Below are 22,555 nucleotides of genomic sequence, written 5' to 3'. Positions count from 1 at the left end.
GGGCATTCTAAAGATTGAGAACTTTATTCCAATCTAAATCTAATCTGACACAATAAGATACTGGATTCTAATGGTTTATTACATACACCTGTTGTGGGTAATTCCTATTTATCCAAGAGTCCCTCTATTTTATTTTACCATTAGAGGCTAGGGGACTTTTCGTTCTTCCCCTAAAACTTTTCGTTCTTTCTTAATTTCATTTTTTGGGTCAATTGTTAAGGTATTGGATAACCTTGGTAGTCTGATGTTAGTTTTCCTGAACACCTTTCTAGTGGGTAACTTCTTTTGTATTGAACAAACTTAATTTTCATTTTTTGTAAATCCTATCATGCTCAGACCGGAAACTCATGATTTTTCTTTCATTTGATTACAAGTCTTGATCAAGTACATCGGGTTGCCATTTTCAATTTTGCAGAAATGTTTAGGCGTGGAAGCAAATCAACAAGGCCATGGCATGGAGCCCTGAATTGCCGATTGGTGGTTTTGATCATATCACTGGTTATAGCACTTGCTCTCTCCTTGTTGTTTCTAAGTAGCAAGGGAGGTCAACCCAAATTTTCACCCAACATTTCAAGGCAAAAGTGGAACAGCTTTTGGTCTTCTGTTCAATTCCAACCCACTTTAGATCTCAGTAATGGAAGAGATGTGATATGGCAAATACCCGATTCTCCAAAGGCAGTTCTCTTTCTGGTTCATGGATGCAATGGCAGAGCTGTGAACTTTTGGGACAGATCTCCTAGCTGCCCCAATTGTGTTGGTCTGCCTGAAGAAAGGCTTATTGTCCTACATGCTCTTGCTCGAAAATTTGCTGTTCTTACCATATCTAGTGCTGGGAGATGCTGGTCATTTGAAGAGGAAAGAGTAATTATAAAAGAAATTATCCAAAAGTGGGTTGATAAAAACAGGCTTGAAAAGCTTCCTATAGTGGCTTTGGGAGCCTCTTCTGGTGGGCATTTTGTTTCTGCTCTAGCTACTGATATGAAATTTAGTAGTGTCACACTTATGATTGCAGAAGGATTGTTTAGAGGATTAGATATCCCAGATGACTACCCACCTACTCTTTTTGTGCACATACCAAAAGATGACGAGAGGATGAAACTGATCGGTAAAAACATGAAAGCTTTAAGGAGGAAAGGAGTAGATGTTTCAGAGATTAAATGCATGGAGTTCCCCTTGTCCCCTAGTCTCTTAGCTGATAGAATCCCAGGTCTCGATGATACCATCTCTGTAAAATTGTTTGAATTGTTTCGCAATAAAGGTTTCATTGATGATAATGGATACATGAGGAAAGATGGCCGTGCAACAAAATGGAAGTTGGCTGTCAGGAAGGAGCAAAACCTTTTACCAGATAAGTATGAGTGGATCCATCATATTCAAGAGGAACTTAATCTTGCATTTGCATACCATGAGATGACTAGCTTGCAATCTGAACAAATATTTGATTGGTTTGAATCTCACATAAGTTGATCAGGTTCTCTGAACTTGTCAACCCCAACCACATATAACAGGCTAAAAGCATCACTCAATTGACTACTTATTTAGACTCCCAACTGCGCTCGAGATTGCAGACTACATGGGTTGGAATAAACTACTGATCAACATCGATCTTCTGTTATTGCTCGATGGTTGACTCTGGAATTTCATGTTATGTAAAATTTTTCCAGATTTCTGAAAGGGACAAGATATGAGGCAAACAAATGATGATGCATATTTCTTTGGAATTATTATGGTGGCATATTGATCTTTGATGCCTCTAAGAGATGTTTAACGACAAAACACTGATCATAAAGGTATCCAGATTCCATTTTTCTACTTACTGTTTTTCCTGCACTAACACAGTAACTCTTACTTTGCTTATCTATTAATGAACTTATGAACTTCTGTATTGATGGGCCACAAATTTTAAAATTGGTTTTGTTTATATTGAAAAAGGTGCAATTGCTTGGTCGAATGGTGAAATCTTAAACTGACAATCATGTGAAAATGGGTTTGAGTCAGAGAGTTGCTACATGCAAAAAAGTGGAGGATGGGTCTGTGTTCAATTCACCTCTCCAGTATCCAAGACTTACAGAACCAGCACAGGATAATGGCCTTCTTTATTTGTTTATATTAAAAAGCTTCTTCTTGCTTTAGTTTAATTTGCTCATCTATTAATGAACTTGTATATTGATGGTCCACAAATTTTAAATATGTTTTGTTTATATTGAAAAAGGTGCAATTGTTTGGTTGAATGGTGAAATCTTAAACTGACAAGCATGTGAAAATGGGTTTGAGTCTGAGAGTACATGCAAAAAAGTGGAGGACAGGTCTGTGTCCAATTCACCTCCCCCAGTATCCAGGACTTACAGAACTAGCACAGAATAATGGCCTTCTTTATTTGTTTAAATTAAAAAGATTCTTCTTGCTTTAGTTTGTAAATCAAATGGCCGGAAGAAATTGTTTTCATGGACTTCTCATACTAGGTATACCTTGTTAAGGTCAAACAGTAGATGAAGTTTTATTATGCAACATAAGATCAACTCTATCAAACATGTTGTTTAATGTGTCAGCAGTATATAAATGTTTGCTTGCAAATTATAACAAAATCCTATTCACCACCTTTGTCTGCTAAATTGTAGCTTAGAGTAAAACCACCGCCATAAAGTCCTCCAGAAGTGACTAAGGAACTTTGTATCACAATCTGAGGTAATAGACTTTGGAATGCCATGTAGTCTAACCACTTCTTTAAAGAATAGTTCGGTGTTGTATCATCTCTCTTCCTGCAAGGAATAAAATGAACCATCTTTGAGAAACAATCCACTACTATAAACACTATATCATGTATATAAATTCTAGGCAACCCAAGCACAAAGTCCATGGAAATATCCACCCAAGGACCTTCTGGAGTAGGCGGCAATGGCATGTACAATCCTGTGTTTTGGGTATGTGGTATGCCCCTTAGATGTCTGGCAAACATAAAAACCTTGTACAAACTTTCCAACATACTTCTTGAGATGTGACCATTAATAACACTTCTCCACCATTTCAATGGTCTTGTCTTGACCCAACCCCCCCCCCCCCCCCCCACCCATGCAAGAGAAAACCATCATGCAAGACAAAATCATTATGTTGTCCCATTTGGAGTTTTCTCATTCAACCTAGAAATCTTCATCTATAGCATAGAGCTCTTTTATGCATTCAAACCCTATGATTTCTGCCTACAATATTTTAATCAAAATAACTCTCCTACTCAAAGCATCTCCTACTTTATTCTATTCCTCAGATTTATGCTTGAGAGTAAAAGTAATCTCTTGTAAAGGCTATCCATCTAGCATGCATGCAGTTAATAGTGTTCGTGTTATTAATATACTTCAAAGTTTGATGATCGTTTTATAAAACAAACTCCCTTTGGACCAAATAATGTGTCTAATGCTTCAAAGCCTACACTATTGCATATAGCTCTTTATCACAGGTAGATCATTTCCTTCTTACTTCATTTAAATTTTCACTATAGAAAGTAACATGTTGATTCTCCTAAGATAGTACAAGTCCTATACCTGTCATTGAAGCATCACATTCCACCTCAAACAACTTATCAAAGTTGGGAAAAGCAAGTATAGGAGCTTTGGCTAGCTTCTCCTTTATCAATTGGAATGCCTTTTCTGCCTCCAATGTCCATTGAAACTGCCCATTTTTTAACCATAATGCCTGAATCGTTGACCACAAGAAACACAAGCTGTTTGGCCATAAAAATGCACTTCTTAAGTTTGGCATGAAGCTTATTTTGGTGAAGAATTTCAAATACTTCTTGCAAATGTTGTAAGTGTTCTTCATTGTCCTTATTATACACTAGGATATCATCAAGATATACAATCAAACACATTCCAATTAATGGCTTCAAAACATAGTTCATCGACCTCATGAATGTTCTAGGGGCATTGGAAAGTCCAAAAGGCATAACTTTTCACTCATACAACCATTCTTTTGTCTAAAGTCGTTTTCCATTATTATCCAATGCAGATTCTGATTTGATGATAACCATTCTTCAAATAAATCTTAGAAAACGTTGTTGCCCTATGAAGCATATCTAACATATCACCCAGCCTAGGGATCAGAAACCAATATCAAATAGTTATTTTATTGATGACCCTACTGTCCACACACATCCTCCAACTCCCATCCTTCTTTGGCATAAAGCTAGAACAACAAATGGGCTAATATTGATTTGCACCATTCTTTTCCTAAGAAGTTCATCCACTTGCCTATTTCATGCTCCTTAGGACTCATTCTACAATGTGGCAAATTTAGCAAACTAAACCCTGAAGTCAAGCCAATAGTTTGTTGTATTTCCCTCATAGGAGGCAATCCATTAGGTAGTCTTTTTTTTATCTTTAATGAAAATATAAAGATTATCCTTGACCCTATGAGTGTCATCATAACGGAATTGCCAATTCTTCATGAAATAATGTGGCTAACATCAAATAGTAATTCATCAAATGTACAAAGCCTATTCCATTCTACTACTGTTAGGGGGCTGAAGAAGAGAGAGAAAATTCTATGGAGATGTGTAAGAGCAGTTGTATGTTGGACAGTTTGGGAGGAAAGGAACCAAAGGACCTTTCATGGGAAAGAAAGAAATAAAGGTGTAATTACTGAATTAATTTCCATAAGGGTGATTCAGTGGGCTAAGACTTTGCACATTTTTGAAAACTATTCAGAAGGAGATATCATTAGGAAGTGAAAGAAGTGGCTTGGTCAGTTCCAAGGAAGAATGTAATTCACCCAATTTGGTCCCCACCAGCTTCAGGGTTCACTAAATTAAACATTGATGGAAGCAGTGAAGGAAATCCAGGTCTGTTGGGTATAGGGGGAGTTTTCAGGGATGATGAAGGTCGAATCATCGCATTGTATTCGGGTCCTATTGGCTGGGGGGACTCTCTTAGAGCTGAAATATTGGCTGTTATGGAAGGGTTAAAAAGAGCTCGAGAATTAAATATCAGAAACCTGATAGTGGAAGGTGATTATAATTTGACTATCAACTGGTTAATGAAAGATGATTCTAGTTTGTGGAAGTTTCTGAATGAAAAGAAGAAAATTAGATATCTCATACAAAATATGGAAGTCAAATTTCAGTGGACTAAGAGGTGTGCCAATTCCTTGGCTAAACAAGGGGTGGGAAGAGATAATTTGTTCTGTGCAACATTGTAATTTGAAATGTTCACTTGGGAGGGTTAAGAGTTTTTACCCCTCCCTTTGTATTTTTCTATATTAATATCTCTTAGTAAAAGTATTTGTTATTTATAAAAAAAAAGTAATTCATCAAAATATACATTACCAATAGAAAAAGCCACCTTGTCTGTTCTATAACTTTTTCTGGTTGAATCTTCTTCACCCAGCCATTAATGAAGGGATCGATGCTAGGTCTTGTTGGCAAGCCCAACTACTCTACATTTGATATAGAAATGACATTCGCTTTTTCCCCACTATCAATAGTTAAGTCAGACATCATATCTTTTATTCTAAACCGTGTCTTAAAGATCTTTTCTTGTGTGTCAAGTATCGATCAATGATCAAAATTTTGATACGATATGCCTCGTATTGATCATATCATATCATATCTTTTGGGTTTTGAAACACCAGGTGTTTGCGTTTTGGGAACTCTTTCTTTTTTAATATAAAAATATATAAAAACTTATGTAAAAACCAAATTTAGAAAAAAACTAAAAAATATATAAAAGTGCATGGTTATTTGTACCTATACACCTGTTAGTATATAGAGGTGTATCAATACTTTGAACCTTAGTATCGGTTGCTTAGTTGCATGAAGAATACGCTTGACCACAACAAAAAACCTATCTTCTTCTGGAAAAGCCCAAGGAACATCATCTCCAAAAACCTCTTCTTCATCAGCAATAGACTCTTCATTTTGAGGTTGAAAATTTGGGTTGTCTTCAACATGTTCAATCATATTCACTTCTTTTGTGCGTGGTTGTGGGAAAGACTAGGGATGCAAATGGGTTGGATCGGATTCGAATCAAGGTATATACGAATCCAATCCGACACTATCCATGTCGGATCTGATCCAATTCGAAGATTCGATCGGATCTGATAGGACTCGATTTCAATTCGAATCCCATTGGTAAGTTGGATATTTGGATATGATCCAATCCAACTTGTTTTCTTTAAAAATTAATAAATTATTAAAAGAAAATTAAAATATAATAATTTAACTAAAGTAAAAATAAAAAATACAAGCATTTTTTAATTATTTGTATCATATATATACATGTTTTTATAAAAAAATAAATGATATAACAAATTTATAAAAATATATTTATAAATAAATAAATAACATATATAATATATATCAGATCGGATGGGGGGATCCAAATCCGATCCGACTTTGATTGGATCCTTTTATCTGATATGATCCAAAGATCCAAACGGGGGTTATCCAAATTCGACCAAATAGGATCGGATTGGATCATTGCACCCCTAGGCAAGACTAGATGTGTGACCACTTCCTCCACACCTATAGCATTTATTCCTCATAGGATATGCATAGGGGTTGTTATTTATAGGTTGATTACCTTGCTAGACAGGTTGATTTTGTTGTATTTGAGGCTAAATTGGTTGCCCTATAGGATATTTCTTTTGTTTGAATGTGTTATGGAATGGGGGCAGTGAGCATTCCAGCCTTAGGAGCATTCAAGAGAGAGTGTTTGTTCTCCTTAACAACCTCTTTCCACTTATCAACAATAGTCTCAACCCTAGATGTCTCACCAAGTAGTGCCTTCCCAAAGTTTGGTGTCTAATTGGGTATCGTTCAAGATGTCTTTTAGCCTTTGTTTTTTTTTTGGTCAATAACTGTGAAATGTATTCATTAAAATTAAGAAGAATTACAAAGTAAGGGTCTAAACAACCTTAGCTCCCTATAACAGTCTATGAGCAGCAAATACAATTACAATAAAGCCCAAAACAAAGAGGTTCTATTAACCCCTTGCCTAGCTAAACCATCTACCGGTGAGTTTGCACTTCTCTTAACCCATTGGTACTGAATTTCAACATCCTTAGCCAGTCACTTAAATTTTTGTTTTTCATTGTTGTACTTCCATATCCTTGAGTTATCTTCTTTTAACCAGTTCACCACCACTTCAGAATCTCCTTCAATAATCAGTTTTCTAATTTGCATCTCCTTGGCTCTTCGAACCCCTTCAAGGGCTGCAAAAATCTCAGCCCTCAAGGAGTCTCCTTCCCCGATTGGTCCTGAAAACATAGCTAACAGATTTTCATGTTCATCTCTTATTGCTCCCCCTATTCCAGATGGACATGGATTACCCATACTGTTGCCATTAAAATTTAGTTTAAGAAAGCCATTAGATGGGGGACTCCAGCAAGAGAGTGATGCCTTCTTGGCTGAGGCTACTTCTCCAATTTCCTTCCAGTTTTTTACCATCTCATCTACTGAGAAGTCTGCAAACAAGGCCAAAGTTTTCAGCCAATGTATCACCCTAATATGGATTACCTCCAATATTACTTCCAAGGTTCTCTCCTTTTCTGAGAATATCTGTGAGTTCCTCTCCTCCCAAACAGTCTAGCATACTACGGCCCTCATACATCTCCACATAGCCTTGGCCCTTTTTGTTGGCCGACTAGGCATGAACCTGAATAAACTCTGCACATTCATAGGGGGGGCCCACTTGCACCCAAACAAATAAGTACACCATTCCCAAATGCTTTTTTAGTAAATCGATAGGAAATTAGTAAATGGTATTCAGACTCACCATCAACTTTGTAGAGAGTACACCAATGAGGGCACAAACAATTGTTGGGTCTTTTTCTTTGAAGTAGATCACATGTATTAATTCTTTCTAGAAAGGTTTTCCAACAGAAACTCCCAACCTTAGGGGGTATAGGAAGACACCACACCTCTTTAATAGGGAAAGACAAACCCAAAGAAGGAGGTTGAGCTAGAGCTTTAAAGAATAAAGCACATGTGAAAGAACCGGAGGGGGTGAGAGACCAAAATCTACTATCTGTCTTTGTAGGCTCTAAAAGAACCCCTTCAAGAATGGATAGCAAGGATAAGACATAATCAAATTTTGTGTCCCTAATTTCCCTTCTAAAGCCCAAGTTCCAGCTGAACCCCGAAATTGAGTTAGAAGGAACAAGGAAGGAGGAGACTGGTTCATTTTTAAGAGTGGAAAGAGTGAAAAGACTCGGAAATTGATCTTTTAAAGGAGAGTCCCCAATCTAGATATGTTCCAAAAAATTGATGAGGTTATCTGAGTGCAAGTCATACCTGATCCATGGAGAGAACAAAGGCAAAATAGCTTGAATAGCTTTCCAAGGTGCTACTCTTGTAGTCCTTGCCACAATCCCAGAGTTTCATCCATTGTCTGCTACCCCATGAATGCTGCCCACAATCTTCACCCATAGCTTATCCTTCTCCAAAGAAAATCTCCATAGCCACTTCCCTAATAGTGCCAAATTCCTACTCCTTATATTCCCAATACCCAAACCTCCCTCCCTCTTGCTCCTACAAACCATCTCCCACCTAAACTTATGGTCCTTCTCCTCCTCCCCTGGCTCCCAAAGAAAATCTCTCATTTGTTTTTCTAACTTTCTAGCCACTTTAGTTAGAATCTTAAAGAATGATAAAAAGTAAATAGGAAGGTTAGCTAGAGTAGACCTAATTAAAGTGATTCTCCCACCAAGAGACAAATAGTTCTTCTTCCAAGTTGCAAGTCTCTTTTCAAATCTCTCTACAACCGGACTCCAAAACTCATCTTTCTGAGGGTTATCTCCCAATGGCAAACCAAGGTAATTTAGGGGCCAATTAGAAACTACACACTCCAGGATGTCTACACACTCCAATATCTCCCTCTCCCCCATATTTACCCCCACTAGACAGTTCTTCTCAAAATTCACCTTGAGGTTTGACATTTGTCTTTTAGCTTTTATAGCTAAACGAATAGCCTTATTCAAATCCCACACATCTTGGGCTGCAATTCTTTCTTTTGATTGGTTTGAAACCCTCAATAAACTGAGTAGCCTTTTGTGATGGGGTTTCAGCCACCTCATTACGAACTGAAATCCTGAAAAATTCAGATGCATACTCCTTAACCCCATGTGCACTTTGCACACAACGCTGGTATTGTTGGAACAAGTATTGGTCATAATCACATGGAAGGAATTGAGCTTGATTCCACCAAGTGGCAACTCCCCTTTTAGCTTATAAGAGACCAATTTCACTTTCTTATTTTCTACTATTTCGGTAAAATCAAAGAATTTCTCCACCTTATGTATCAAATCTAGAAAATCTTCAATATGCAATTGTCCATTGAAAGTTGGAAACTCAATTTTCATCTTGTAATCCCTATTACCATTATTCATTCTTCTAAGTGGCTGTCTAGCATCAATTGGCCTTCCCACACCCCCTGACTTTCATCTTTTCTTTTCTTTTCTTTTCCTTTTTTTTTTTTTTTGTTTTTATAAATCAAAAGAGTGCTACACAAGATAGGGGGTAGCACACCCCCAAATATCACAAAAGAAAAGCAAGGAAGGTTGAAAATGTCTATAAGCAAATGACTATTTGGAGTTTGGATCCTTTAATTTTGACATCAAATGATTTTTTTAGTCATCAAAGCCTTGTCCTAGAGGTAGTTAAAACCAATGTTTTAAAAACAGACTTAGAGGCTGAACTGTTTTTTCCTTTAGGTCATGGGCCACCGGTTCAACTGTCTGGGTTGAATGGGTCAGACCGCATTTTAATCTAAGTTTGTGGATACCTTGCCATATAGATAGGCAAGGTATCCACGAATCACCATTTTGTAATAATATATATTGTATTAGTATATATATATCCTCAAATCTAGGTTGGTATCAGAGCATCCGATCCAAAATCTTCCATAGCTCAAAACTCAACCACCTCCAGTACCTCTCAAAATAGCCAATATGCAAGAGAGCTTAACCCAACAATCACTTTGCTACTCAGTAACATCTCTCATTATTTTCCTGTAAAACTTAATGGGAGCAACTATAGTCTTTGGAAGGCTCAGTTTCTTCCTATCTTCGGAGCCCACTCCCTCATGGGATATGTCGATGGCACGTTCAAAGCTCCATCCGAACATGTCACACAAGAGCGTACCTCATCAACCAATTCAATTATGGAAGTCAACAAAGATTATGTTGTTTGGTATAAACAGGATCAAATGATCCTGAGTTGGATAATGGCATCTCTTACTGAGATGGTCATGTCATGTAGTAAGTGCTTCATCATCGTATGAAGCCTGGTCCATTCTACAACGGACCTTCTCATCTTGCTCTCGTGCTAGAGTTCAGCACTTACGGTATCAACTCAACACCATCAAGAAGGGAACGGAGGCCATTACTGAATGCATATAGAGCATCTGCTCCATTACTGATTCACTAGCAGCCATTGATCAACTTCTCAATAGTGATGATCTACTCCTGGTTGTTCTTAGTGGCCTTGGGCCTGAGTATAGCCCGTTTGTGACAGCCATTAACACCAAGGCCGAACCAGTGACCTTTGAAGATCTTCACAGACTTCTTCTCAGCCAAGAAATCAGACTTGGAGATCTAACCTCTACCTCAGTGGACCTGCATTCTCCTACTGTTAATGCTGTCACAAAACCACCCACTCCTCTGTACAACAAATCTAACCAACAACATCGTGGTGGTAACCATAATGGAAATAATAATGATAGACACAACAACTATCAAGGGAATCGTACCAACAATCAATATCAGAACTGAGGACAATCTTAAGGCAAGGGTAAATTTTTCAACAGAACAATGGTGGTGGCTAATATCAACATTTTCAACCTCGTCTGCTCTGTCAATTTTGCTCTCAACCAGGTCATGTTTCTCTTCATTGCCCACAAAGATTTAATCACACATTTACAGGTGCAGTGATGTCTAATCTTGCTACACATACTCCCGGGTTGTACCAAAATGTTTGGTACCCTAACTCTGGTGCTTCTACACATCTCACAACTGATCTCTCCGATTTGTCAATACATTCTGAATACTTCAGACCTGAGCAGGTCACCGTAGCTGATGGCACAAGTTTGCCAATAGCATGTGTGGGCTCCTCTCATTTTTTATCTAATGGTTGTGTGCTTAATATGAGTGAAATACTCCGTATTCCCCATATCACAAAAAAAGTCTTCTTTCTATATCTCAACTTACAAAAGACAATGATGTTTCTATGGAATTTCACCTTGACTTCTTTGTTGTCAAGGATCGAATATCGGGGAAACCTCTTCTCCACGGGCAGAGTAAAGATGGGTTGTATCAACTAATAGTCGATCAAGTTCTGCACAATAAAGCTCCATCAGTACATGTTGGAGAGCGGGCATTAGTTCAAATGTGGCATTCCTGTCTTGGACATCCTAGCTTACAAGTAGTTCGTAGTGTTCTTCGTCCACATTGACTTCCTACTTATTATAATAAAGAGATGTCCATGGTTTGTGAGCCCTATCAACCTGGCAAGTCCAAGCATCTTACTCTACCAACTTCAATAAGTCGTAGCACAACTCCTTCAGTTGATATTCTCTGACGTCTGGGGGCTTGCTCCCTTAGCGTCCTATGAAGGCTACAGCTATTATGTGTTATTTTTAGATGATTACAGTAAGTATGTTTGGATTTTTCCATTGGGTCACAAATCGGATGTGTTGTTTACTTTCATTCAATTTAAGAATATGGTAGAATGTTTCTTTGATTGCAACATCAAATGTCTTCAGTCAGGTTGGGGTGGTGAATACCAATCCGTTTCTCAATTTCTTCAAAGTGAAGGCATTTCATATCAGGTATCTTGCCCTCATACCCACGAGCAAAATGGTGCTTCAGAGAGGAAACATTGTCATATTGTTGAAACAAGACTCACTCTCTTTGCTTAAGCACAATTGCCTCTTCAGTTTGGGGCCCACGCCTTCAAAACCTAGCCTATCTTATCAACAAAATGCATCTTTCTTCCTTACAAGGGAAAATTCCCTATGTCACGCTATCTTAGTGTGAACCGGATTATAGATTTTTGAAGGTCTTCGATGTGCATGTTTTCCATGGCTCAGACCTTACAACAAACACAAATTGGCATTTCGGTCCACTTGCTGTATTTTTCTGGGGTACTCTCCTCATCACAACGGGTACATTTGTTTTGAGCCCACTCAGGCCCGCTTCTACACAACCCAACATGTTATATTTGATGAAAATAGCGGTTTCCATACAAAGAACTTGCACAACACCAACTTCAACAGCCCATTACAGACACCACTATTTAGCTACCAACTAAACTTAGGCCCACACCAAACCAATTTTGACCCACATCTCATTCTCCTCTACCTGTAACTACATCCACATCATCCCCCTAACTTGGGCCCACTACTGTCACTAGCCTACACTCAACTAATACACCAAATAGTTCATCCCCTCCAACATCTCCTATAACCACACCGTTGGACCCACTACCTAATTCAGCATCAGCCCAATCTACTTCCCCTAACATTATTCACCCCAATCCACCTCCATCCACTAATGTCCACCCTATCACCATTCGGTCAATGGCTAGAATTTGGAAGCCCAAATTGTACTCATTTATCAAATATCCCCTTCCTTCCCCTAACCTACTTGAACCTACATCCTATTCTTAGGCTTTTAAACATGAAGAGTGGCGCCATGCTATGACCGAGGAATACAATGCCCTCATAAAAATGGGATAATGGAGTTGGTTCCACAACATCCTTCTCAAAATGTGATTGGTTGCAAGTGGGTGTACAAAATCAAGAGGAAGCCAAATAGGTCCATTGAGCGATACATGGATCGTCTTGTAGCCAAAAGATTTCACCAAAGAACTGGTATTGATTACAAGGACACTTTCAATCCAGTGGTAAAGCCTACAATCACCCGTGTTGTTTCATCTCTTGCCAAGTCAAATGGCTGGCCCGTTCGTTAACTTGACATCTCCAATGCCTTTCTTCATGGCCACCTTGAAGAAGCTGTGCACATGACACAACCTCCCGGCTTTGTAAATCCCCAACTACCGACTCATGCTTGTCTACTTCGCAAATCCCACTATGGGCTTAAACAGGCTCCACGGGCCTGATTTCAGTGGCTCTTAAATCAGCTTCTCACCATGGACTCTCTGGGTTATAAAACTGATACCTCTCTCTTCATTTACAACTCCAATGACCTTATCATGTATGTATTGGTTTACGTAGATTACATTCTTGTCACGGGGAATGATACATCCGCTACCACAGCTCTCATTGAGGAGCTTTCCCACCATTTTTGACTCAAGGACCTTGGCCCAATCCATTATTTCTTAAGTGTGGAGGCCCATGATTATGATGCTAGTCTTTATTTGTGCCAAAGAAAATGCATTGCCGACTTACTTCGCCACACTCATATGGATGGCTCGAAGCCCATCTCCACACCATTTTGCACATCCACCTCTAAATATGAGCATTGTCTTCCTGTGCCATAGAATACCACAGCATCATAGTAGGAGCATTACAATATCTTCTCATCACGCGACCTGATATCACCTTTGTTGTTAATCGTCTCTGTCAACAGATGCATCTCCCAACAAAGAGGGATTGGTATGCCATTAAGAGAGTCCGCCGCTACCTGAAACACACCATAGATTATGGGTTCATCATCAAGCCCTCGTCCACTTATCTTCTACAAATTGGGCAGGGTCCCCTGAGGCTCGGAAATCAACCACTAGGTATGTTGTCTTCCTTGGAGATAACCTCATTTCTTGGTGCTCCAAGAAATAGAAGGCTGTTGCACGTTCTTCCACAGAAGCAGAATACCGAGCCCTTGCCACAGCTGTTGCTGAAGTTACTTGGTTACAATCATTATTGAGGGAACTTGGACATTTTTCTTCCCCATCCTCCGGTTGTCTGGTGTAACAACCTCGGTACAACTTACCTCGTAGTAAATCCCATTTTTCACTCCCGCACAAAACATCTTGAGATTGAATTTCATTTTGTGCGTGACAAGGTTGCTTCCCAGAACCTGAACTGATTGTTCAGTACATACCTCAGTTGATCAAACGGCTGACATCTTCACCAAAAGGGTGTCTCGAACTTGTTTTTTGACCATGAGAGACAAAGTGAACGTTGTTTCTACCCCATTTAGTTTGCGGGGGCATATTGACCAATCTACATCAACATCAGTTACATGCCAGACTTCAGCAACATAACACTAAAAAAAGAAGATGGAATCATTTCTGGAAAGTCTCCATCTGCTGTTAATTCCTGTGGCTGTATTCAGTACAGCTGTATCTGCTATTTGAAATTCAAATTTTGTACAATACTTGTAATTTAAATACAGTTGAATGAAAGTGATTTTGAATTCTTTTCAATCCTCACATCTAAGTGTTACTTTATTTCTTGGAAAATGGGTGAGACTTCCGAGTTGTTACTTAAATATTCCAAATCCCACCCATTTCCCTACACTTTAATTTCCTTTTTTGGCATGGAAAAGCGTTTTCATTGAATTGTACACGCCCAGGATCAATATCACAGGACTGAGCCCATCTTATATTTCTTCAAAAAAAGAAACGAAAGAAGAAACCCACTTTATATCTCAATTGGATTTGAACCGCAATGAGGAAACCGTTCCATTGGCCACATCTCGACTTGAGGGATGAACCCTTGTCATAACTTTTATCATAACAATTACAAGGCAGAACTCTTTTTTTCTTCTTTTTTTTAAGCCTATGAGGCAATTTCATTAAGAAGAGCTCAGGGAATAATAAAAAACAATACAAGGCAGAAGCTTTAGGATTAAGTTTCTTAGTAATTCAAATATTACTTATGAGTCAAGTACAACTTATGAAAGGTTGAAATGAGTTCAAAGCAATAACTAATTATTATGTTGAATATTTTTTCTTTTATAATTCAAATTAATTAATCTCAGAGAAGATCTCAATTTATTACTGTCTCACTAGTCACTGCTATTTTGCGTCTTAATGGAGATAGATTGACCGAGTGGAAGCAGAATGTAGGAACCCAGTAAGCTTGAGAGTTGAGACAGGCCCTGTCGGTTACTAATTGACTTGATCCATGGATGCATGTGGGACCCATGCATTCAAAAGAATATTAACCTTGGATTCTTGTTGACTTGAGATGAACCGATTAACCAACAGTTGCAGAATAGAGAACAAAAAGGTGCAGGGCAGGTTACAAAACTAGAAACCAAATAAGCAACTACAATGAGTTAGTGTGAACCAAAGAAAATCAAGGTTCATCTAAGCTGTCCTTTACTGAGCCAACCAGCTACCCTAATCTGAAAGCTTCTTCAGTGTCACTCTATCATTTATCCGACCAACCTTCTTGATGGTTAGAATGTGTTGTTAACTACAGATCTCCATGTACAATTGCTGAACATCTGTCATCCTTCTGAGTTTTGAATGGGCTTGTTACGGTTCTACCCATCCTCTGTATACAGAACCTTTTATCTGAAATTAATGTTACACATACATACAGCTATGCCATTTATGTGTTTGTCGGAGAGCCCAATCCAGTGCTCTCTAGTGTGAGCATTTATTGTCACAGAGAGACAAAGACAACTCCCCTCCCACTTAGAGGCATTTTCTTGGCCAAAGATATATTATTCCAATCAGACGGTGCCAACCCAGGAGTGAGACACCTCGATTCGTACCATTGGTGGAAAGGCTAGGATCTGGCCGGCCGGTTCTGGAGCTATGCCCAATCAATAGATGGCAGAGACCACTCGGTGATTATCTATCTTAACCCACCTATCCCACTTTCTTTTGAAAATTTCGTTACACCAATTGAGGTCCCTTTGTTGTCTGATTTTGGTTTCTACTTTCTACCGAGCTTTACAGCAACAAATTAAACCATCTTTGGTTTAAAAGAAAACTAGAGAAAGTTCTGGTTTAGAGAATCATATATAAATGAAGAAAATTTAGACTACAGCAATAAACAAGCTAAGAGGTGTCCATGTCCATCTTAATGTAACAGAAATCAAACGAAACCAACAAACCGGAAGTCCATCTAGGAGCTAATTAACACAGAACCAAATGAAAATACATGCAACATCAATAAATAAAAATCAAAGGAGAAAGCACTAAACAGGAGCAAGTGGAACTTCAAACTTCAAAGTACGTAGGAGCTAACATTAATGGTGGCTACAATCAAGCTCTGAGCTTAAGTCGACCCTCGTTAGCCTGCTTGAAAATCTGGGCTTGAGCTGCTGCTGTCTTCTCAGATACGACCGAGGTTGCAAACCGATCCTTGATTTGTTGGGTTGTGAAAGGGAACCCCCTGTTAACCATGGAGTTAAGCAATGAAGCTGTTCCTTCTCTGTAGAGTGCGCCGAACCCATCGGTACGTGTGTTAGTGAGCGCCTGGTGCAAAGTAAGGCTCGGTGAGAAGATCATCGGAGTGCAGGCCGCTCCGAATATGCCTGCTACCGTTCCCCACCAGCCAAAGAGATCCCAAATCAGCCCCGGATGAGAGCCCCAGTAACTGCAACAAGCCATGCATGTTGTATCATTTGGATCATATGAAACAGTATATGTTAGTTTTAGCAAACCGACAAGGGAGTTTCGTGTTAATTTACCTACAAGTACCGAAGGGCGATGGAGTATTTGGATCAAACGATGGCGTCGATGGAGGTGAGAGATCAGGAACTGTTGGGGTGGGAGTGAATGGAGTGGGGGTGATCGGAGTGGGAGTTGATGGTGGGTTGACCGGAGTGGAATGCTCAGGAGGCGAATGGTAGTATCCACCAGAAGGTGGGTTGTAGCTTCCACTGCTTCCATGAGATGGTGTGGGTTGGTAGTTTCCACCAGAGGGTGGACTGCAGCTTCCGCTGCTTCCATGAGACGGTGTCGTTGGTGTTCCGTAACTGCCACCTCCATGAGACGGTGTTCCATGAGAAGGGGTCCCATGCGAACCTGCATCCAGGTGCAAAAACTAGCGTTAATGGTGAAAACACGACGAGAAGACTGCTAGGCTGCATGAGGATGGGAATAAGAATTGCGCACCATCACTACCATCTTTTAGCTTTAATGGAATGAAAAATGAATCAATGATGCGTGGTAGAATTACTTCTACAACTCATTTAAGAACTTGACAATGTAATCATACCAAGCAATAAACAATAGAAAGACTAGACGACAGTTCTGTTCTGTAACAGAGCTTATTAAAAGGAGTATGGGTACTGAGCAGCACCTCTGTGTGTGTGTGTGTAAGAGAGAGAGAGAGAGAGAGAGAGAGAAACTAACAGGAATGGCTTCCACAAAGAACAGGACTATAATAATTCTTCTGATCTGCAAAGCTTCTACCAAGAACAGGAATGGCCAAGTTGTGAGAAACTAACACAGCAATCAAAGCCCACATTAAGAAGGATTTTTGAGTTCTAGGCTTCTCCATCTTGGTTTCAACAACCTAGCAATGACAACCTGGAGAGAGGAAGGGAGAGAGGACTAAGAGAAGATAGGAATGGAGTAGTGAGGGGCTAGGCACAGAGAAGAAAGAGGAGAGTGAGTATATAACACAGGATTGAGAGGACAGTAGTAAATATTAGCAGGTAGTGGAGAGTGTGGGTTAGTTGATATGTTGCAGGTGCATTTATTCATATACAAATTATTATTACTACACATCCTGCTTTCAAGCTTTGGCTCCGAACTCCAAATAAATGTTTTAAGCTTAGAAGCTCCTCTTCCACAGAGCACAGACAAACAGACTCTTCTCGGTATCTACGACCTTGCCACCTCTATGTGTGTGGTGTCTCTCACTCCCGTCTACACATCTCCTCCAGTCCTCCACTCTTGGGTCGGTGCCTTTTCCACTCCTACACTCACTGCACATTCACGTAGACAAAGAGGAAGTGAGGAACCAATGAAGAGAAATCCAAATACTCTTATGAACCGCAGCACACAAGTATATTTTAGGATCAACAGCTAGCTTCTAGGAGAACTTTTTGCATACCAAGTTGCAATATGTTGAAATAGCCACGTGGCATATCAAGGTCAGAATCGGGGTTGCAAATTCTTTCGCATGCCAACTTTTCAAATTCGACCAAACCCAATAATTCCCGCCCTCTCCTACTAAGACTGTCCTTGGTTGACCGGAAAATCACTGAACAGAAATGTGTAATTGCAATGAAGGTTTTTAAAATCGAACCGGATAGGAATCCGTTCTGAGTCCGTTCCCGGTTCGAACCGTCTGACTGTTTAAATCGAATAGATGGTCTGTTCTGACAAAAAAAGTTGAAAAAAAGTAAAAAAGCGGCAAAAAATCTTTGTTCAATTGGACAATTTGACCACCCGGATAAGAGGTTTACTGACCAATTAAATCAATAGTTTTTGGTTAAAAAATAGTGCTGGGTGAAACGGCCCGGTTTTTCTGACCCAACTGTCCGGTCCAGTTTTGAAAACATTGTGTGCACTGTTTTCTGACCCAACTGTACACTGGATTGACCCAAACTATCCGTCCAGGTTCTACTTTGTGACCCCAATGTTCTTTTATTTGGCTGACATGGATTTGACTTTTCAATCTGAAACAAGGTGCAAGGTATGGATATGAGCTCGGATCTGCTACCCATGAGATGCTCCCACATCTCTACTCATGGGGAGATGTTCCCAATACATGGTGGGTGGTGCTCTGTGGGTATGGATGTGGGTACAATTTATGGGTAGCAGATCCCGTGTCTATTGATATGGTTTTCCTTGTATCAAACTGATATGGGCCAAAACAAACCAATACAAGGATAGATACAATGAAGTAATGGTGTCAATTGGACGAGATTTGGTTCAATCTGATTCGGTTCAATATGAATTCATTATAGATGGACCAGGTAAAATCCAATCTTAGATTGAGACCTGTATTATTATCTTCTATCAATGGAGCAGATATTGATTCAATTCAACCCAATTCAATATAAACCCATAATTGATGAAATAGGTTCAATAAATACTTTGGACCATTAAATTTGGACTGGTCCAATTCAATGTCTTATTGGTTCATCTAATCCGTCCAAATTGATTTTGATTTGGATGGAATCCAACACAATATTCTATTATTTATAATTCTGTCATTCATTGGCTTTGCAAGGAGTGAGATATTGAAGAAGCTTTTCTGCTATTCTCTGACAGATTGAGAAGCATGTTTCTCTTGATCAGTTGACTTACTCTATTCTAATAGAGGGTCTATGCAGAAGTGGGTACTTGAGAGACTCTTAAATATCACAAGCAAATTCTTGTAAATAACATTCGTGAAGATGCATTTATGCATATCTTTCTTATTAATTTATCTATGCGAAAGCAGAAACGTTGATGGAGCAAGACGGTTGCTGGGAAATATGTTTGTTATTGGACTGCTTCCTTACCTTACCTAGTCACATATAGCACTCTGATTGATGGGTACTACAAAGAAGGGAAGATGGATAATGCAATCCATATTTATGGTATGATGGTAAAAGAAGGGCAAAGACCAAATTTGGTAACATACAATTGCATTGTTAGTGGTTCGTGGAATGGAACTTATGTTGATAGAATAAGGCTTTCAGTCAATGCTGAATGCTAGAATATTTGTTATGGTTCGGTTCAATGTGTATTCAAAGATTTGTCTATCACTTCTAAAGTTCTAGTTCAATGACAAATAAATCAGCATCAACCTTCATAGTTATTAGATGGTTAAATAATGGTTCTTGGTTCTTGAAACAGGGGCCACTCATAGGTGTGATGTTATTGGGACGCCATCTCTCTCTCTCCCTCTCTCTTTCTCTTACTGATGAGGGCGGGTGTAACAACTATAGGTAGATATGTATAGTGATGGTCATATGTTGTTTGTCACCAATAACAAGACTTTATAGTGATCGATGTAACCCTTACTATAGGCCTAATGTTAGGCTATAGTGACGCCACTTGTAATGACGGACGGAATTTTGTCATTTGTTTGTCATTATAGATTCTATAGTGTATTAAGCTGACTTGATTTATGGGCTTTCAATTCCCATATATAAATAACAAATTTATATTGCTCAATTTGTAGCAAATGCCATTCACTTGACTTTTGGATGCATTTTGCATATAAATTTGTAATATTGAATTCGCGTCTATTTTGGATTTACATGTAAAAATTTTATATAAATCGTATAAATTGACATAAATTTATAAATTAAAGAGTTCTTGTATATTTTACATTTAAAATATATATATTAGGCCAACATTTTCAAAAGTTCTTTTGAGGATATTTTAATAAATTTTTACATGAATTGATAAATATAAGGGTAAAATGGATATTTTCAAAAAAAAAATATATTAGGCCAACATTTTCTCTATTTATATATCACAATGATGGAAAGCACAAGGGGGTTTTATTAAAATGAAACATCAAAGGAGGTTTTATGATGGTTAGAAATCTCATGGGAGGTTTTTATATTTTTACCCGTACTAAAATTTTAAGGTCTGTGCCCCTCCAACCGGAGATGATATCAAAGCATGTTTGATCAAGTGCTAGCTCTGTTGTTCAATCATCATCGCTCTCGTTATAATTAATTAAACTTTCACATAAGGGTGTAGAAAATAAAAACGTATTTAGAAACCTCACCTAACAGTTTAATCTTTTAGGGCGAATGGTTATTTGAGACGCACACATACATAGTTCATAAAGAAACTTGCAGCTTTAGGTAGACCTAGGCTGATCTTTCAAGTGTTTTTGTAACTAAGCCTGCCCATCCGTCCATTCGGTTAGCCAACCAGAACTCGATTAGGGGTGCAAATGGATCGAATTCAAATTGAATTAGGCAATGTCCGAATTTGAATCCTATGAAAAAAATTATTTTAGGTAATTAATGAATAAATAAAATAAATATTTTATTATATAAAGTATATACATTATTTATATAATCTATTTAATTATTATATATAAAAATTATATAAAACATTTAAATATTATATATGTTATATATAAGAATTAAATAATTGGCCAACTTCAAATATTTATCAAATCAAATCAGGTCATATCCGAATTCAAATCTAATTAACTATTCAATATGATAAAATATCTAAATTCGATTGATTAAATATTCAAATTATTAAAACCTGAATTCCATAAATCGATAAATTTAAAATCGAATTTTCGAATACGATTCATACCCTATAATTTTTTATGCTATATCTGTCAATAAATCAGATTGTTGAAAGAGTGAATTGACTGATGTAATACCTTGTCTTCCCTCCTTTGCACTTTTTTTAAAGGCAGTAATCCATTATAAATACATGCACGTTCTTGGGACCTGATTTTCTGTCAACTTCTAATTTATTTTCATAACGTCAAGAAAAAAATAATAGTGTATATATCATAGTTATAGGGTTTACTGGGCGTTGGGTCAAATAGAAAAACTCCCTAGGCGACGACCACATCACTATTTCTCCAATCCAGACCACCGGTTCATCAAGTAGGAAATGCATGCCTCCTTTGGCGCAACATATTCTGATATTCAAACTTCAAAGTCTCAATTTTTTAAACGCCTCAATAAAAGATTAATACGTTACTTTGGCTACGTGGCAAGTTTGCACATCTTGAACAAATACATGAAGTCTTTAAGCCCCAAAGTTATATTGCCATGTCAAAAATTAATTCATAGGTCGTGTATTAACAACACTAAATCACTTTGGATCACCTCTGCATGCAGCATGCGTTTGAATTTGCCAGAAAAACCCAACAAATCCACACCAAATTGAGGCACATCATCAATTTAATCTTTTTTACAGTGTGAAAATTTCATTTGCACTGATGTAAATGCATGGGAGTCCAAATAGTAGTGTAAATTCTGGCTCACTTTTGCTTTAGATTTGCTTATTTACAAGAAGTAAAATAAAGTATTTTACCTTATATGAAGAAAATGGAGTTAGGATGAGTGTTATTTGTTTAGGAATAAGATAGGAAGTAAGATGATATGATCCCCACCTTATATGAGAAATGATTGAAGTAGGAAGAAGATGATACAAATTTTGTATCAATTTTTAATTAAGATACAAAATTTTCAATGCCAGTAAATGTAGATTAGATAAAAAAGTACAGATTTTATATCAGATAAGAGTGCAAATCACAGCTAATCAATTACAAACAAATATGCAAAATTGAACCAAACAGAGAATTGAAAATGTCACCAAGACCATCCAACTGCTGGCAGGCCTGTACCCGGATGTGTTAAAGTTCAACAAACGATAAATAATTTGTCAAAGATCAGAAAAGATGTATGTGATTTTCACTATTAATTATATCTGAACTTTATTAATTGCCTCCTTGACTGGATGAAGTGTATGTGTAATCAGTACCCGATATATGAAATAATGTAATGCATCTTCCACTTCATTGCAGCATTCATCAATCTTGTTTGGTCCCATAAAAACAATCTTCTCAATCTTGTCTGATATTTTGATGTCAAGTATTCCTTTTCATAAAAGGTCATCATCAACACCATGAAAACCTTATCTCAACTATAAGGGAGTGGGTCGGCCAAATTAATGCTACATAAATGGTGCTTAGTTGGCAAGATTAAATAAAAG

At 38.1% G+C, this 22,555-nt stretch overlaps 2 protein-coding genes across 2 annotated transcripts; one reads left to right on the top strand and one right to left on the bottom strand.

Moving 5' to 3' along the window:
• The first annotated feature begins 417 nt into the window (after nucleotides 1-417).
• On the top strand, nucleotides 418-1,467 carry LOC148867061 (secretion-regulating guanine nucleotide exchange factor). Its single transcript, XM_088976456.1, has one exon. The coding sequence runs from the start codon at nucleotides 418-420 to the stop codon at nucleotides 1,465-1,467; it is 1,050 nt and encodes a 349-aa protein (XP_088832582.1).
• A 14,436-nt stretch (nucleotides 1,468-15,903) lies between these two features.
• On the bottom strand, nucleotides 15,904-17,949 carry LOC148867060 (protodermal factor 1-like). Its single transcript, XM_088976431.1, has 3 exons — nucleotides 17,264-17,949; nucleotides 16,597-16,933; nucleotides 15,904-16,502 (listed from the first exon to the last, which is right to left on the bottom strand). Exons 1-3 carry the CDS (start codon nucleotides 17,409-17,411, stop codon nucleotides 16,169-16,171), a joined length of 819 nt encoding a protein of 272 aa, XP_088832557.1. The 5' UTR covers nucleotides 17,412-17,949; the 3' UTR covers nucleotides 15,904-16,168.
• Nucleotides 17,950-22,555: the final 4,606 nt, after the last annotated feature.

The sequence above is a fragment of the Nelumbo lutea genome, chromosome 3 (assembly GCF_056320005.1).
Source record: "Nelumbo lutea isolate HS-2025 chromosome 3, American lotus-T2T, whole genome shotgun sequence".
Taxonomy (NCBI): Eukaryota; Viridiplantae; Streptophyta; class Magnoliopsida; order Proteales; family Nelumbonaceae; genus Nelumbo; species Nelumbo lutea.
This window is presented reverse-complemented; position numbering and strand designations above follow the sequence as displayed.

Bases quoted from the DNA above. Each gene is read 5' to 3' on its own strand.
- LOC148867061 (XM_088976456.1), top strand. From the start codon at position 418: ATGTTTAGGCGTGGAAGCAAATCAACAAGGCCATGGCATGGAGCCCTG.
- LOC148867060 (XM_088976431.1), bottom strand. From the start codon at position 17,411: ATGGAGAAGCCTAGAACTCAAAAATCCTTCTTAATGTGGGCTTTGATT. The intron at 16,934-17,263 runs GTTAGTTTCTCT...ACCTGGATGCAG, and splicing joins TCTTTGTGGAAGCCATTCCT to GTTCGCATGGGACCCCTTCT. The intron at 16,503-16,596 runs GTAAATTAACAC...GGCTTGTTGCAG, and splicing joins TCGCCCTTCGGTACTTGTAG to TTACTGGGGCTCTCATCCGG.